The following is an 18407-nucleotide window of genomic DNA, read 5'->3' on the forward strand; positions in this document are numbered from 1 at the left end:
ATCCCCACCAGCAGTGTATGAGAATTCCAGTTTCTCCACGTCCTCACCAACACTTGTTATTATCTGTCTCTTTCATTATAGCCTATCCAGTGGGTGTGAAGTGGTATTGCACTGTTTTTGATTTGCATTTCCCTGACGATTTATGGTGTTGAACATCTTTTCATGGGTTTGTTGAACATATTTCCTTTGAAGAATGTCTATATCAATGCTTTGCCCATCTTTTAATTGTGTTGTCTTTTTATTACTGAGTTTTAAGAGATATATGCTATAGATATAAGCACCTGTCAATTGTATAATCCTCAAATATTTTCTCCCAATCTAGGGATTGTCTTTTCTCTTACTTGATGGTATCCTTTGAAGCACAAATGTTTTTAATTTTGATGAAACCCAATTTCCTAGTTGTTGTTGTTATTTGCATTTCTGGTATTATATAAGAAATGATTGTCTATTCCAAAGTCATGAAGATTTGTTTCCATACTTTCTTCTAAGACTTTTACAGTATTAATGTCTTTGATCCATGTTGAATTCACTTTTATATGGTGTGATGCATGGGTCCAACTTAATTCTTCAACTTTATTTAGTTGTTCCAGCACCATTTTTTGAAAAGACTGTTCTTTAGCCCAATGAATTGTTTTGGTACTCCTGTTAAAAACCAACTGACCATAATATATGGACCTATTTTTAGACTCTTGACTCTATCCAGTTGACCTACATGTCTATCTTTACACCAGTACCACACTGTATTGCTTACTGCAGCTTTATAGTAAGTTTTGAGATTGGGTACATTGACTTTCTGCATCTACTTTTCAGCGCACACAGCAAAGGCTGGGATGTGGCCCGAGTGGAAGGGCCTGAGTAGGTGGGTTGACGGCATGTAAGGAGAGGTAGGTCTCTGGGAAGCACAAGGGATTGAGATTCTGGAGGCCTAGTTTTTTTAATCCATAGGCCTGTGTAACCTTATGTAAGTCAGTTCATATTTCTGGGCCTCTGTTTCCTTTTCTGTAGAATGAAGACTCCAGGCTAATTGATTGTTAAGGGAATTTTTAATTCTAATAGTCAGGAGGCAGGGAGACTCAGTTTCCATAGGCAAAGTCTACCACAGGACCCCCTGATGTTATGGCCAAGCGTTCATTAGACATTCACTCACATGGAATTTGGTATGAGACAGGAAATATACAAGATGATTCTGGGTTATTTTGCCATATCATATAACAAAGCTATCAAAGACCTTCCAGGTTATATGTAAAGGACTCAGGAGCCAACATGAAGAGGCTCTTACCCCAAATGGGACACTTTGGATATCGATATCAATAAAGATAATAAATGAGATAGATTGAAATACATCAAATATATTTAAATTCATGAATTCATAATGATATTTATAAACCTTCAATTATTTGAAACTTTTGGATTTTGAGGTCTTTGACCAAGAGAACAACAGGTCATCTCTTCCTCATGGCTTGGGTTTCATGGCTGTACCACTCTACCCTAGATCCCTATGTCCCTGGGGTCTGTCCCACACTTTGCTTCAGGTATAGCTTATCACTTCATTATCCTGTGTTAATCTATTTGCAAAAAGACTGGGAAAGCTCCAGAGGTATTGGTAGTGGTCTACAAAGCACTACTTGCTAACTGAAAAATAAAGATTCATTCTGATAGGCACCATTGCTTCCCTTGGCTTCCAAGTGAGTAGCTTCTGGTAGATGAATAATCATGCATTCTCTTCAGTGACATCATGTGCTCTCTCAGACGAGCCCGGGGATCTGGGGGACTTAAAAATCACTGTTTACTGAAGAAGTTGTGACCAACAAGCTCGCGGCGTGGCTGGGAGTAGGGACCTGGACTCCAGGCCCTGCTCCTTGACCTCCTCTCTGCCTTCCGCCTCAGCACCCGTTTCTTTATGCTTAAAAACAAAACATCAGGAACGTTCTATTTATATATGCAACAGTGTGCTTTCTGCTAAGTGAGGGAAGCTGGACTCAGAAGGCCACATACTGTATGATTCCCATTCTGTGACTTTCAGAAAAAGGCGCAAATTTGGGGTCAGAAAACAGATACATAGTTGTCAGAAGCAGGTGAATGAAGAGAGGGGATTAGCTACAAAGAACCATAGGGAACTTTTGAGGGTGATAGAATTACTCCTTATCTTGGTTTTTGATGGTAGTTATATCACTGTGTAAGTTGGCCAAAATTTATAATGCTGTATCTAAAAAGAGCGAATTTTACTGCATGTAAATTATACTTCAATAAACACAAAAATGCAGGGCGCCTGGGTGGCTCAGTCAGTTAAACGCCTGCTTTTGGCTCAGGTCATGATCCCACAGTCTGGGGATCAAGCCTGAGTGGGGAGCCTGCTTCTCCTTCTCCCTCAGTCTCTTCCCTGTTCCCCACGGGCACTTTCTCATGCACACTCTCTTTCTCTCTCAAATAAATCATCTTAAAAAAAAACAAAACAAACCCCACAGGGGCGCTTGGGTGGCTCAGTGGGTTGAGCCTCTGCCTTCGGCTCAGGTCATGATCTCAGGGTCCTGGGATCAAGCCCCGCCTTAGGCTCTCTGCTCAGCAGTGAGCCTGCTTCCCCCTCTCTCTCTGCCTGCCTCTCTGCCTACTTGTGATCTCTCTCTCTCTCCGCCAAATAAATAAATAAAATATTTAAGAAACCCCATGAAAATGTGAACCATGTGCACACACACACACACACTCACTATGTAATTTGAAAATCTCTAAGGTCCCCTCAGTGTCAGGACTCACTGGTTCTCCACCGAAGGTCCACTCACGGATAGGGCCACAGGAAGAGATGCCCAGGCCTCACCTCATCTCGTTTTAAAACTTCCTTCTTCCCCAACTCAAAACAATCTTCCTGGGATATAATGGGCAAAGGAGGAAAAACAGGCTTCTTTCGTTCGGTTGGACATTTTAGGAACAAGGCCAGTCCCTCCACAGACATACGTGCGTCCGTGGGCATGCTGACCGTTCTTAGAGGACAGGCCTCACCCAGCCGTGCGTCCTAGACCCGAACTCTGAATCACTGGCCTGAAATGGCATATTTCTGAGCAAGAGCTCAGAATCCAAACCCTAATGAAACAGCCACGGAAGCCTGTCAGGTGGGTGGGAATCTAGATGGAGAAAGTGGGTTTCTGCTTCCATTTTCCATCCAGGGTCTGAGGGAGGAGCTCCCAGGAGTCTGGGATCACTGAAGGCATCCAAGAGACACATGGCGAGGGAACCAGGTTCTGGCAGGAAAAGGAGAGCAAGGGGCTGGACCCCGGCAGGGTTACATTGCTACCTGCACAGGGCAAGAAGCCACAGCCTCCCTGCTGGCAAGAAGAGCCATCTGTCTGTCTGTCTGTCCGGGGCCTGGCTGCAGGGAAGGGAGCCTCAGAGGAATCTACAAATGTGTTCCCCCGCCTCTCCGTGCCTTTCTCAGATGCAGCGATAGCCAACAGCAGCTCCTGTTTCATGGGCACCTACTATGTGCAGGGCACATCTCACTCATGACAGCTGTAAGATTTTAAAATTCCTTTTTTTAAAAAAAATATTTTATTTATGTATTTGTCAGAGGGAGAATGCATTAGCATAGCAGGGAGAGTGTCAGGTAGAGGGAGAAGCAGGCTCCCTGTTGAGCAGGGCATCCGATCTGGGTTCGATCCTGGGACCCTGGGATCATGGCCTGAGCTGAAGGCAGACGCTTAACTGATGGAGCCACCCAGGCGTCCCAGGACTTTAAAATTCTTATCCCTGTTTTACAAATGAGGGAACGGACCCTCAAGCCGTAGATGTGTGGCTCAGCCTCGGCAATCAGGGGCTGTCTTTCTCTTTCGTCTGTTGAAATAATCCAGACCTGACCAGGCTAGCTGCAGGGCCCTGGGGGGACAGAAGCTCTGCTCAAAGGGAGCAGGAGCATAACAGAGAGCTCTGGTTTTGATGGAGCTCATGTCAAGCTACATCCCCCAACCTGAGCCCCTTTAGAACAAGTCACCCCCTGTGGCTTCTCCTTGACCAGGGAGCCCTGCCTCTCGGTGTATGGGGTCAGGGACAGGCCCTGTAACCCCACGGCGGGTGCCGAAGGGCTGGGTACAGGGAAAGCGGTCCAGCTTCACGCACAGGAAGTCCAAGTAAGGGAAGCCAGATCAGGTCATGTGGATGCTTCTGCTCAGGAAGGCAGACTGAGGGAAAGCACGCCATGAGAACTCAGAGGCCCAGTGGCGGACATGCCCCCTCAGAGGGCCTCCTGGTTGCTTCTCCACGCCACAGAGTTTGGAGGCTGCCACATCCCAGAAAAGGTCCTAAGAGATGGGTGTTGACTCCTTGGAAGCTGGGACTAATGAGCAATTGGAGGTTGGCACCAAGGGAAGGGATAGCCTCATAGACTTTGCATCAGGGTCCCCAAGAGGGAGTGGAGATGAGAGGATTACAGTGTGGAGCACAGACATCCCTGGTGGGCAGAGCTCTTTGTGTTCAATCCCCCCTCCCCCTGTACCTGAGCAGACCTCTGTTCTTGGTGGTCCGAAGGATACCTAGACGGTGGTCGCTTGTTAAAGAAAGGCTCTGTAAATAAGCCAGATTGCTTTGCTGGGTAGCAGGAGTTCTGGGTTCCCTGGAGGTGGTGGCCTTGATCCAGGAGGACAGGGAAGCAAGGTTTTCTCGTGTTGGGCCAAGACCTGACAGCGGGATACCCTATAGACTTGAAGATTCAGGCGCTGTGGCTGCGTGGACTTGGTCTTGACTGTGTGAGGCAGGAAGTCCCACCCTGGGAGGTAGCCCAGGGGTTTGGAGACGAGTTGATTCCCTTGCAGGTGTGACTGAGCACCCATTCCCATGCCTTTAAGATCACTGCTACCTTCAGAAGCAAGGTTTCTGCCACTGAAGCGAGCTGCTAGGTACCAGCCTTGCTGTTAATGGAGAGACTGCAGCCGTGTGTGGCTCCTCTTCCCCCTCACTCTTGTCCCACTCTTGTCAACCTGACTTCCAGGCTCTCAGAACCCTGCTGCTTCAATATTAGTGGGAGACGGGATTGTCTGTCGCTTAGGAAACGGAGGCTCCCTGTAAGCAGCGCCATCTGTATGCAGCAGACCTCAATCTTGGGACTTTATTTGAGGGCATCAGAGTGTCCGTCAGGCCACTGAGTTTTGTGGCTGAGTACAAACAAGGGGGCACAGAGGCCACGCAACCAAGGAGAACTTGGCAGAGTCGGGGGTCCCGGCCTCCCGGGGACACCATTGTCCCAACCTGCCAGGATGAGTCCCACACCCCAGAGATCTGGCTTTCCTGAGCTTTCTGCTAGGGAGTGAGGCGGCTGGGGGGGGGGGTGGGGTGGGCGGGGGGGGGGTAGGACAGATGGTGCGTGTGTGTGCGTGTGTGTGTGTGTGTGTGAGTGAGATTAATGGGGCTGGGTGGGGAGTGGGGAAGGAAGAGAGGTGGTACATTTTTGTTTTCCTAGCAGCAAATCCTGACCAATAAATCCCCACACCAAGGAGCCACACAGAGTTAGCTGGATTAGAGTGGGTTCAAGTCATTTATTTTTAGACTGTACCAGCATGTTGGGTTCTGGGGTCCAATCCCCAAATTCCAGAAAAATAAACTAATGAGAACCACATGCACTATGAGAAGGCCATTCCAACGTGTCCGTGATCATGCTGTGAGCGGGCATAGTATACAGACCAGGAGCCCTCCCTAGACAGCTGACAGCAGCTGGCTCTGAGCCCTCCTTGGGACTGGGGAGAGGGCCAAGACCGGATCATTTGAACCCTGTCCCTTTAAGGCCCCGAGCCCCTTATTGCTACATTTGCTACTTTGCTACTTGATGGCCCCTGGGTCGTGCCCAGCGGAGGCCTTATCACTGGGTGGTACTAAAGAGTAGGCTGCTGGCATTTGTCCTTGCCATTGTGACGACAGCATAGAACTCTTTTCCAAGGGTCCCGGGCTGAGTAGTTATGGGGGATTCACTTGACCACTATTTAACTGTGCCACATAGGGTCCTTGCTACATACTCAGCTTGGCCATCCCTGCTGGAAGCCAGTGGCCCATTATCTACCCCCAACGCCAGGGCTTTTCAGCTCCTGGACCTCGTTGGAACACCTCCCTCCAATGTATTTTGCAAGGTCCAAAGACCAACAGCCTGCTATCCTTTCCAGCGTGGGGCAAGGCTTCTTAGTGGTGGCTTTTGAAGCCCATGCATTTGGAGCACAAGGGGAAGGGTGCATTTTAGGAGAAACATCAACTTCTACCGAGAGCCAAAAGGCCGGCTGGGTGGCAGGCTCCTGGTTCAGTGTCCTGTTGGTGAGGTAGTTTGAACACACCAGCCATCCTGCCAGGAAGACCGCGCCTGGAGCATGTCCCCATATGTTCACCGGTCTCAGCAACAACTCGGAGTGGTGAACGGGGCCCCGGGGGGCTGGCCTGGACCTGATTCCTCGGCCCTTGTGGGCCGGGGGCACCACCCAGCTGACTGCCCTGGTGGGCTGGGCCCCACTGTGCTCCTGGGGGATAGCCACACCTGATGGTAGAACGAGCATCACTTTTTGAAAGGGAAGGAGCCCTCTCCCCAGCAAGAGCATTCCTGCTGCTTGGGCTGAGCCCTCTGGCTGCTGCTGGGCACTTTGCACATGCCATCCTCCAAGTTTTCTTCTTTCCACGAGGCAAAGGTGATCTCAGTCCGATGTCCGGAGCCTTGCATCCTTACGTCTGACTTGCTGGCTGGGTGGTCGCTTCTGCAGCTGCCCTGTGGGGCTGCCAACATGATTTGTATCCTGGGAGCTGTCAATGGGAAGAGTCCCAGGTCCAGAGACAGTGCCCAGTCAGAGGGGCTAAGGAAGCTTCCGGAGGCAGGGGAACCTACTTTGCTCTGGAACTGCCTTCAAAATTCTACTCTGGTTTGAAGTTTTGGCTGTGTAGACCAGGCCAATAGGAAACTGGCCAAGAACATATTTTCGAAGTGTGTTTGCATTCTAAGGTCTGCACAGTAGACGGACCTTGAACTGGCCAACTGGGCAGAGCAACGGCACCCCTATCCCCTGCATTGCTTGGCTTGATCTACTGGGGAGAACGTGGTGGTCACAAGACTGAGCATGCCTGGTTGGGAGACGGGGTGATGATGGGGTTTATTGCTCTGGATCTGAATGGGCCTGGAGCACCCTTACTTCTATTGAGCCCAAGGGCCCGTCCTTTCCTCTGGATGTCCCCAGGGGTGTTTGGAAACCTTCGGCTTGTGCCATCTCAGAGGTACAGTCCACCTGGCTCTGGGTGGGCCCTCTGGGGACCTCCAGGGCTGATCAAGTCAGCCAGCATCGCTTAGGAGTAGAGGCCGGGAGGATTGGGGAAGACAACCCTGTCCTGTCCACAGCCCGTGGGGAAGGGCAGGAGGCAGCAAGGAATTTGCCCTGGTAACTGAGGGCACAGAGGCACTGGCTGTTCTAGAACTTGCTCTGTCCACACACCCTGTGCCTCGATGTCAACACAGCTCGGGGACCCTTGACAGGGAGGGGCTTCTTTGGGGCAATGTTGGGTGCAGAAAAGCTTGGGCGGCATTTTGGTTCTGAGAAAGGAGCCCTGTGGGAAAAGCAAGGAGATAAAAACGGGTGGAATGAGGAGAGGAGGTCCAAAGACCCCATTACATGAATCAGGGCTTCCTTTCACACTTACTCATCAAGTAGTTACTGAAGATCTACAAGGGCCGGGACCCATGCTGAGGTTGTGCGGAACCAGGGTGTGGGAATGCCTGACGGGCATCTGCGTCTGTATTACCACCACCGGAGACAACCTCAGGACCCTACCCCTGTCATCTCTCTACTGTCTACTCTACCTGGCAGAGAGAGCAACTACAGCCAGTGGGGAAACTGAGGCATGGTGGTCAAGAACTCACAAGGGTACAACCGTAGCCAAGTCTCCTAATGCCCATAGCGGTCCTGCTGTGAGGGATGGAAGCCCTGGGGACAGGGCCCTGCGGACAGGGCCCCATGGAATCAGACATATGATGGCACGGACTTGGGGCTACGAAGAGGGTCACGAAAGCACTCAGGAGGCAAGGTCTGCAAACAAGCTTATGAGCCTTTGGTCACCAGCTGGTGAATTTGCCTACATGAGTAAAGAAATACCAGTGATCACATTTTTTTTTTTTTGCTTCTGTGTTTGCTGTTTTTACACTCCCCAGGGAAAGATTTTCACCTATGGCCAAAAATAGATCGAGGGAGGCTAGTTCTAGCAGGTGGAGTGAGTGTCTGAATTAAAAAACATGTTGCTTAATAGCGCTCCGTCTGAGGGCTTGCGGGTGTCACAATGGTGACAGTGACCATGAGGACAGTAATAGCTACCGTTTGCTGAGCACCTACTTCGTGCCAGGCACCTGACTCGGTGCTTTCCATACATTACGTCCCGGCCCATTGGCAGATAGTCATCTTGACACACACGAAGGGAGTGCAAGTGGGTGTTTTGCAGGTTTCTGCAGGTTCTGCTTTGTGTCGGTTTTTCCCTTGAGGACCTACTCTGTTTAGCAGGTGACCCTGCTGGGCTGTCAGAGGAGTGTCTGGCCCTGGCCTAGGCCCTCCGTCACAGGCTCAGCCCCAGCTTCCGCCCCAGCTGAGACCTGGCCCAGCAGGGGCCCAGCCGTGCCCATCAGGATGCCACAGTGTCAGGCCAGTCAGCTGTGTGACCCAGCCACCTCCCCCACTCCCCGGGGCCGGGAACTCTCCCAGCTTCCCCCGGGGCTGCCGGAGGGGAGGATCCCAGTGGCCCCCGAGTTCATGGCCATGTTTATTTTGAGTCGAACAGGAGGGAACAAGCCAAGGAGAAGGGGCAACACCAGAATAAGTTAGGAAATAATAAATGTTTTAAAAGATGGTCAGAACCACCACAGCTGTCAGACCACGAGCTCTTTCGCGGACACCGGTGCTTCCTCTGGTGTGGGACCCTTGTGGCGTGTGACAGGACCCGAGGGCAGCCCCACGCCCGTGGGGGCCCCTTGCAGAGCGGGCCTGGGGGGGGGGGGCGAAAGAACTGGTGGTGGGGCGAGCCGTGAGTTTGCTCACCATTGTAGCCACGGCGGGGACGCGTCGCGCTGGGGAGCCTTACACAGACATGGGGCGAGGCAGGGGGCCGTCAGGACACAGTGGCTGTCCCTACGTGGGGGGTGCAGGGCGTAATACTGGATGTGCTCAGGGCCAGCCGGAAGGCGCGCTCCCCCCAGACAGAGGGAAGAGTGACGGTAATAAGATTATAATCTCAAGTGGTAGTCATGACAGGAGCCCCACGAGGTGGCGCGCCCCGTACGAGTTAGGGCCCGGGACCTCCTCGAGAACGGGGCGTCGGCGCACAACTGTACAAGGAAGAGAGGGTTGTAAACGGGGGCCTCGGCAGGGCCGAGCCCCGGCTCTGTGGACGTGTTCTCTACGGTGTCCCCAGTCACCCACCGAGTCTCCCCTCTGCTGCCCGTCCTCGCCCTCACTCCTTCTCTTTCACAGTGACCAGGTCCCCTCGGAGGGAGACTCTGTCCGCGGAGGTGGAGCGCCGCCGCCTGCCCGTGGGGTCGTCGGGCCCGGGCCCCGCGGTGGGCACCGTCAGGAGGACTGCATCAGGCCGGTGAGCCGCTTGCCCGCCAGCGACTTTCCCTGCAGAGACAGGCGACAGAGTTGGCACGCACAGGCGCACAGGCGCACAGGGGCACACACACACACACACGCACACGCAGACAGGGACAGAGACAGAGAGCCAGACAGGTGAATTAATTGCTGCAAGAGCCACAGAGGCCGAAGGACTTCGCTAACCGACCCTGTCGATCTCTGGGTTCGGGAGCCCTGACTGCAGACAGCCGGAACCACCAGGCCCCTGCGAGGCAGGTAGGGAGTGAAGGTGTATTGCTGGTCCTCTTTTTGGGGTGTGGGAATTGTACTTACCCCAAAAGGAGGCATTTTCACTCATAAGTCGAGTGTCTCCTAGTGCTTGTGGGCTGACCCTGCACTTAATTTGATTCAAGGGAGGAACGAACATGCCGGGGGAGTAAGAGCAGGGAGGGTGGGGTGACCCGCACAGCTGATGGTGGGGTCTGGGTGACTGTGCGTGAACTGGTCTTAAGGACGCAGGAGACGTGTGAATGCAGAAGGACGCAGAAGACCTGGGGTCCTGTCTGAAAGGCAGGATGGAGCCCTTTCTGGGAGAGACACACAGGCTTGCCACCTCTTAATGACCGGTTCTGGGACTATGGAAATACAGGGGCCTGCGCCAAGGCTGGGAGTCTGGGCTGGGAATCGGGGGTTCCCACAGGCCCCAGGGCAACACACTCCTGCTGTGGCCTGTGTTCCTGGCTCCCTGTGCAGGGAAGGAGTTTGGTGACTTCCCACAGGGACCTCTACCAGCCCTCCACTTGCCACCCGCATAGAAGGTCTTGAGAAGGAAAAAAACGAAACGGGACCACATCCTGGTGCCTGAGGCACTGAGATCCTGGCAGAGGCCAGTGATGTGTGTGCCTGGGAGAAAGTTCGGCTGAGGAGCCTCTACAGTGGGATCGGGCACCACGAGGATGGATGAGGAGGATGACCGAGTCTCCACCGTTTTGCTTGTTCCCCTTGACTGCAGCCTGTGCCTGTTCCCTGCTCACCCTCGAAAGGAAGCCAGAACATCGGACAGGGGTCTAGAGGAGAGCGTGGCTGGATCCGAGCAGACTGATCACTGCATCTGAGCAAATACTCAAAACCTGTGCTATTACTGACAGCCGGCCCACGACAAGGTCACCATCTGTGAAGGGGAGCACGTGTCCTCATCGGCATGGGCTGCAGTGTTTGGTACTGAGAGGCCGCAAGGGCGTGTTCATTTCCAAGTGGGGTGTGAGGGCTCATCTTGTTTACTGGGCCTGGCTGCATGCAAGCTGGATGTAATTAAAAGAAATTGATCAGGTTTGTGAAGCCTGGTAGAGTACTCAATAAACCGGCTGATTGATGAATTGATGGATAATGGGTAGATCTAGTAAATGAACAAGGGCTGTGAGTTTGCTGGATGCAAGACAACGTGTCATCTGGCTTAGCTCCCCACAGAGGGACATGCCAGCTTGACTTTGAGAATTCCAGTGGCATGCACGGGAGCTTGTCCAGAAATGGAACTGCCCTCGGGAGCTGTCGGAAAGTCTGCGTCGATGTCCCCTTGCTCTATTTCCCCTAGTATTTCACTCCTCATTTTCATAAGTGAGACCAAACTTCCTTTTTTCTCCCCTATCCTAAACACACACACACACACACACACACACACACAGAATCTCCCCAACAGCAACCTTATCTGCATCTTCAAATACACTAAACTTAGCCAGCAGCAGGGTACATTTATATCAGGCTAAGGATTTTTTAATCAGATTTTTTTAATCCTAGAGGGTTACAGTGCCAGTCTTTGCAAGTTACTAAAAGCTAGGTGGCTATTCCTCTGTGGAGAGTGGGTTAGATAGGACAGGAGCTCGCCGCTGGCAGAGGCTGACCTTCAAGGACTTTCTCCAGCCCTGGATTCTAAGGCACAGACATGGCTGGTGCTCTCCTTGACTGCCCTTTCTTACATGGAGCTTGAGGCATTTGTCATCCTGTTGGTTCACCTGCCTCCTTGGTGCAGCCCTGAAGGCAGGAAGCGTGGGGATGTGTGTGTGAGGTCCTCTCGGGGGAAATGTGGAGCTGATGAGTCTAGGAGCCTCCCGGTCCGGGAGTTCTAACAAACCTCCCCCAGCCCCCTTCACCCATGTCCATCCCCGTTCTTGTGAAAGGCACTGTGGGCTGCTTGCCTCTCGGTGCCCCTTATTTCTGCAGTTACCGTGCACCAAATACTGGCTCGTCCCCTTTTCCTTCTGTCCATTTTCCACCAGGGCAACAAATGACATCTTGTGTCACTAAATGTGTATCTTTTGGCTTGGCCACCCACGGTATTCGGGTCTGACTGAGCTGGCGGATGTGAAAAAAAAATCACTAAAGCCCCCGGATAGCAGTCTATTGTGAGCGTGTATGTGAAGAGCCCAGAAACAAAGCAGGTGACGTTTCCCAGGCATCCAAACCCTCATTATGTCTTCTTCCTCATTAGTGAGATCATTTTGGCTGGAGAGGGGGCTGTAGGGTAAGCAAGGCTGAAGGTTCTATATCTGGATGATTATGGGACTGCCTGTCTGTCTCAGGTGCCTTTCGTCCTGAGGTTCCCCCACCCTCCACCCCTCCCTGTTCTGTAGAAGGGGCTGTGTTGGGCTTGGGGGCGCTAATTAATGTCCTCCTGCTTGAGTCCTGGAGCTCAGCCTCGCAGCTCTGCGGCCTGCCGTCAATGCCTTCCCCTCCCCCCACCTCCCAAGCTGCTTCCATCTCTCAGGACCTCAGAGGCCAGCCTAGAGCACTTGCCCTGAGATTGTTCCCAGCCTCTCAGCAATCCAGGTGGTGTTCCTTGGCATTTCTGTCTCCCTCCCCCAACCCCTGCACACACACATTTTTCAAATGCCAGTTCTGCTGCTAAAGGAGGTTGTGGGGTTTCAGGTCCACTCAGGGGGCAGCTCAGTCCAACTGCAATCTGTCCGCTACTCAGTGACCTCCCGGGTGGGGCTGGAAGGTAGTTATTCATGCAGGACGCAGGCATGGCTAGATGCCTGTCCTTGGGCTTTGGGGAAGAAATCCTGTAATCACACTGGCTCAGCAGCTGCCTCTCTTCTGAAGAGCTGAGGCTCCTGGAATTTTCAGGGATCAAAGAGAAATCTGACAGCAGAGTCTACCTGTGTTCGGAGATGAGCTATCCCAGGGTCTGGGCTGCTCGGTCTTGCTGGGAGCCCCTGAGCTCCCTGCTCTGTCCAGAGAGGAGAGCTCCTGCCCTGCACCCTCTTGGGCTCTTTCCTCCCTCTTCTTCACCCTGTCCCCTGCCTCATTGGATGATCCTGTAGGAAACAGGAAGGGCAGAGGAAATTCTACTTCCACCCGGCATCTCGTCTGGGAAGTTACAGGGGAAGCCATTCTCTCAGGGTCTGAATGTGTGATGTTCCCCAGGGCCGGTCCGTTGGGAACGGATCATGGTACCAGGGAACTGCAGCCAGCTCCGCCTGAGGCCTTGGCGTAGCTGAGTGAGGCGGCTAAAGGTGGTTGAAAATGCTATTAGCAGACAGCCTTTGTCCCAGTGAAAAAATACACAGTGATTAAGAACTGAATTGCAGAAGGTACATTCCAGAGACACCAAAGCTTTGCATACAGACAAAGTGTTTTTCACCTTTGAGACGTTTGGGAAAGTTAATCCAAGAGAATCAGGATCCTTCAATTTCATGGCCTAGGTTCACACACATCCACCCTCCACCCTGACTAATCACTTCAGCTCTGTGGCCATCTTGATGGCTAGAAGCCTGGAAGAAGGTGGTCATGGAATCCTTTGTTTCTAAAAGGAAATGCACAAAAGGAACGGCTCCCTTTTGTGCAGTGCTTTAAGAGAAATCGACATGCTGCTTGACATGCTGTGGCTCTGTGCGTCGCACTTCCAGATATTAATCAACAAAGCATGCACGACCCGGGGTACCAAGAGCTTTCACCACTTACTTACCTGGGTCACTGATGCTACACTCTTTGGCTGGGAGGAGGGCTGTGGCTCAGAGAGTAACCTTGGGGGTTAGGTGGCATTTTGGGGGCAGCAGAGCCAAGCGCTAGGGACTCAGGCAGGACTCTTTCCAGTTCTAAGGGAGTAAAGATATCTGAGCTGCTGATGGGACTCTCAGGCTGATTTGCCCAGGTGATCTAAGACCAAAGTTACAGATCTCAGGTCCACGCAGTCTCAGTCCACGTTACTATGGGGATAGAGATCAACTGTGGTTGCCTCTGGAGGAGAAGGAGGGAACTGATAGAAAGCGGCATGAGGTTACTTTCCAGAGTCATGGGGGTGTGGGTAACACTGGAACACAGACTCGTTACATTCACTGAACCACGCACTTCAGATCTGTTCCTTCTGCTATCTGGAAGTACCGTCAAAAGAAAAAGAAAAGATTAGGGGAAAAAAAATCCATCACATCTCTCCTTTGACGTTTCCCACTCCTTACTCTCTTTCAGGGACTGGCCCCATGAATTTGCCTTTTGGCTCAATCCGATGCTTCCTCCTCCAATGTAGGAGAAACCCGGCTCCTCTGCGAGAGGAACTGGAACTTGCAACAGGACTGTTTGGGAACACTGTGTCTAGAGCGTTGATCCAAACGGATCACCTTGCTGTGATACAGGCATTTTTTCATCCTTGCTAATGAAAATCGAGTTTTGCTGAATGGGCCTCACCAAATGACCTCAGTAGGCAAGAAGTGGAGGCTCCAGAGATGAGCTGTTCCCTCAAGGAGACTGAAGGTCACCCATGAGTAGATGATGCTCGGGTTCATAAATGATGGGTGAGCTTGTCATCGCAGGCCCGGGTGGCCTTGCTGAGGAGAGCAGTCAGGAGCCTAAGAGCCAGGTGGGAAGCCAAGGGACCTGGCTTGGGTTTGGCAGGAGGGGAGAAGTCAAGAACCTGTCTGAGTTCATTGGGTGACTTCTCTGGAGGTTGGTGACCCCTGGCGCCCCTTCTCCACAGAGCAAAACAAAAGGAATGATTCCAAAAGGGCCTATAAGGAATTCTGTGACATCATCTTTCTCAATGGTGTTTCAAGCTGGGGAGAGAGTGCCTACTTGCTTGGGGTAGTGTAGGGGTTTTCGAAGTTGGCAGAGGATTGGCAGGAAAATCCATACTTAATACAGAAGAGTTTCCAAAATCTTCTCAACTCTCCATCTCTCATCAACTCGCCCTCTGTTGAACTTCATGCAAGGTGGGGCAGATGAAAGGGGGAACACCTGGTCTTGGGACTAGCCAGAGCTCACACACTGCTAACCCACAGCAGGGCTAGGCCAGAGCTGCACAGGAAGGAGGGGAGGGTGCTTCTGGCTTCCTCACTCCTCAGTAGTGGGGGGCTGGAGCCCGTGGCAAAATCCATTCCTGGGGTCTGTATTACTCCTGGGTCCTTGCAAAGCTTTCTGATCTCTCTCAGGAGCTGAAGGGCATTTTATCTGGCTTTAAAATATTCTATTTGACTTTCAAAAATAAGATACCACAAACATAAAACAACGCTCAAATAAAAAAAGTCAAGGACCAGGTGAAAATTGAATAACAAAAAAAAAATTCACTGGCTGAAGAATTAATATTCATCCTTGTACATGTAAACCTGTTAAAAAATAATGAATATGATCATAATAAAAATAATGGATTCTTTTGAAACAGGTCGCTATCTTAGGTCCAGCGGTATAAACCACTGAATTTTGCCATGGCAATGGCGGGCCTATGGAGTCTACCAGTAGTCATATCTTCTGAAAACAATTGCCATAAATGGTCACTGGGACTGTTAGCAGTTTCAGAAATCTTACTGTAGCCTCTATTGGCAGCTACCAGTGATTTTAATTTTTCCTTAAAAATTTTTATTTTTTAATTTAGAAATGGTGAGTTTCCAGTGCTCCTAACTATACTGAATGTGAAAGGACCAACCTATCCCATATCTATCTCCTAGGGACCTTCTCTGTGAATTTCTTATCCCTGCTCAGTGGGCTGGCATCAGGATCCCAGGTACACTCGTTTCTCTTCAGTTAGCGCAGACCTTGATGGTGACAGGGTGGGGATAGGCCCATTATCAGGGGTACAGTTAGCTACTGAGGACAGTTACTAACAGCCACCTGTTGACTGAACATTGAACAACTACTGTGGGTCAAACACACTAGGCATTATCCAGACACCTGTGTTAATGTCCCCACTCTCCTTGCCAATCTAAAGTCTTGAGACGCCTTACGTTAAAGTCTTAGGATACATTACGTCAGGACAGATGAAGAAACAGGCTCAAACAGAGTTTGAGTCCCTTGCCCGAGAGCATACAGCTAGCCAGTGGCAGAGCTAAGCTGGTCGGCCTTCATGAGCCATACACTGTCTACTTTGTATGCGGCCCTCACTCTCAAAGAAGGAGGCACATGGAAACGCTCAGAGACTAGGGACTCCTCCATGCCCATCTCCACTAGGCAATCTCTTTGGGCAGCCCAGGGAGATTTTCTCAACCTCACTGAGAAAGAGGCTTCCACCCCTGGGCATGCCTGAGACCATCTCAAGCATTTCTACTCTGCCTGACTGTCCTTCCCTTCCTCACATCTGGGACTCCTGAGAGAGAAGGCGCCACCTTCTGGCCAGCAAGCCTGGTAAAGTGAGCCTGGCTGCTGCACCGAGCTGGGGCACCCTTCACCACTGCCTGGGGCACGCGGCTTTAAGGTGCACCTGCTGGACAGGCCAAGTGATGCTACCACTTCTCTTTGTGATCTCGTGTTATTGGTGCTCCTGCCTCTAGGGTCTCCATAGCAACTGTCCCAGGGAGGAGAGAAGCAGGTGTAATGTTTACCTTTCTAAGGAGGGGCAGCCAGAGTTGCCTTACTCTAATTAGAACCAAGTGCCTAAATCAGGGGGCTGGAGAAGTCCTCTTCTCCAGGGTGGTGCTCCTAGCCCTCTGACTCCTACCCTCCATCAGGCTCATCACCTCTGTGGCTCTTGGCAATGGCCAGCCTCTGCCTCTTAGTTTTGGTGGGTGGTGGGACAGCTTCCTCCACGTCCTCCAGCTATGCAGGGACAAATCTAGAACCAGGCGGGCACACCAGAAATGACAAGGGGAGAGGAGCTGCGCCCTACGCTGGTGGCCCACTGCCCAGGCACTGATCCCCCAGCTTCCTTCCCAAGCCGTGCGTTTCCACCTTGCCTGTGGTCTTCCTGTGCAGGGGAAATGCCTCCCACCTTTCCTATCAGATCTCTATCCGTCCTTCCTCTGGTCCTGACTGAAAAACCATGGTGCTCTCTGTATACTCAGCCTGCAGGGAAGCTCTTGGGGGGTTCGGGAGTGGAGTGGAGGTGGGCATTTCACTTCTGAGACCCCTCAGTAGTATGTCTGGCTTCAGCCCATGCAATGCCTTCCTCTTCCCCTGTTCTTCCATCTCCTCCCGGATGCACTTTAGGATCTTAGTTCTGGTTCACTCCAAATTAGGCAATGGTCAAAAGACTGGAGGAAACTGGGACATGGCTGTGTTGCTACTAGCAACGACATGATGCTTTTTTCCAAGTAGGATGTTCAAGTGACCCTTGGCCATGGCTCCAGGGGAGAGTGCCACTGAAGTTTAGTGGAAGGGACAGCAGGAGGAATCATTTGCTTGGCAGCATGTGACTCTCCTGCAGAACCATGGGACTCTAACTCCGCCTCCCAAGGGCACCTGTCCTCTCCTACACACATGGTCACCCAAAACTCATCCATAGGTTGGGGTCCATGGTTAAGCCAGCTGCCAAAGCAGAGCCTAGAAGGCACAGGCAGTCAACTTGGTGACTGCCTCCCCCCACCCCAAAGCATAATCTTTCCATGAATGTCCATGTCCATTTGGACACAAAGGCAAGGGAGGACTACTTAGTTCTCTTTCTTCCCTACCACCAGGAACACGCCACAACAGGCATTTATCACACACGTATTTCTAACCTGAAAAAGTGCATCAGGGGATTGGTCAAGCAGCATTTTTAGAGATCTCTTGATAGAAACTTGGGTCAATGGATGGGAACCTTTTCCCCTAAGGACCCTTTTTATGTGTTGTTGTAAAGCTTTTTGCGCCCGTGGAACAGAGGATAGGTGCTCGCCCAGCCTTCTTCTCCCCTGATGGTCTAGTATGTAGAAATGTGAGATTTGCAAGTTTCCTGCAGGATTTGGCCCTGGGCCACAGAGGAAGGGTTATGGGAACCGTAAGCCTAAGGATGCTGCTGTTGGATTTAAAAGCATCGTGGAAGGTAGTGAGCATTTCTCTCCGGTTTTGCTAGAGGCCCAGGAGAAGCGATCAGTACCTAAAGACATTATTTGCACATTACCTCTGGGACAAGGGACTTACATCTTAGCATCATTCCTGGACTCCTGGCTCCTTGCCTCTTATGAAGAAAAAAAACTATGGATGCAAAAGAAAAAAAAAAAAGGCAAAAAAATGGGGACACCAAAAACTAGGTGCTGCTGACTGTTCGTGGAACCAGGGTGTGGGAACGAGAGTGATGGGCAGAGACAAGGCCACGGACAAACAGATCATCTCTTCCGGATTTTGGAGCACCTTCTGTGCAGAAGGATCCCAAAAAAGGTTAGAGAGTGCGGACGCCGGGATCACTCACCCACTGCTGGAAGGAAGCCACCTCGGGGGTGAAATGCAGCGGCCATTCTGACTCTGCGCCAGCAGCACTAGGCAATTGTGTTTTTAGGAAGGGAAGTGAAGAATAACTTATCCAGCTGAAACCATGAATACCTGCGGCTTTCGGGGGGGCCCCTGCCCAGACATGCGCACGGCTGCAGCGGGCATGCAACGCATGCGCAGAGGCACATGCAAGGCGGCAGCGTACGTTACTCACGTCCCATACACTGAATGCAGAGGCCCGGGCCAGGC

The 18407-nt window shown here is 51.6% G+C and overlaps 1 protein-coding gene across 3 annotated transcripts in view; it reads right to left on the reverse strand.

Moving 5' to 3' along the window:
• Positions 1-5511: 5511 nt before the first annotated feature.
• RGS6 (regulator of G protein signaling 6) overlaps positions 5512-18407 on the reverse strand; it is a 591498-nt gene continuing 578602 nt past the window's right edge. For 2 of the 3 annotated variants that reach the window (XM_046008148.1, XM_046008149.1), the window contains one exon: positions 5512-9602. In XM_046008148.1, coding sequence (XP_045864104.1) covers positions 9552-9602 — 51 coding nt within the window. In that variant the 3' untranslated portion in view covers positions 5512-9551. Of the gene's footprint in view, positions 9603-18138; positions 18206-18407 lie in introns of all 3 variants that reach the window. The other variant, XM_046008147.1, reaches the window with a different exon arrangement.

This window comes from Meles meles, chromosome 6 (assembly GCF_922984935.1).
Source record: "Meles meles chromosome 6, mMelMel3.1 paternal haplotype, whole genome shotgun sequence".
In the NCBI taxonomy this organism is placed as follows: Eukaryota; Metazoa; Chordata; class Mammalia; order Carnivora; family Mustelidae; genus Meles; species Meles meles.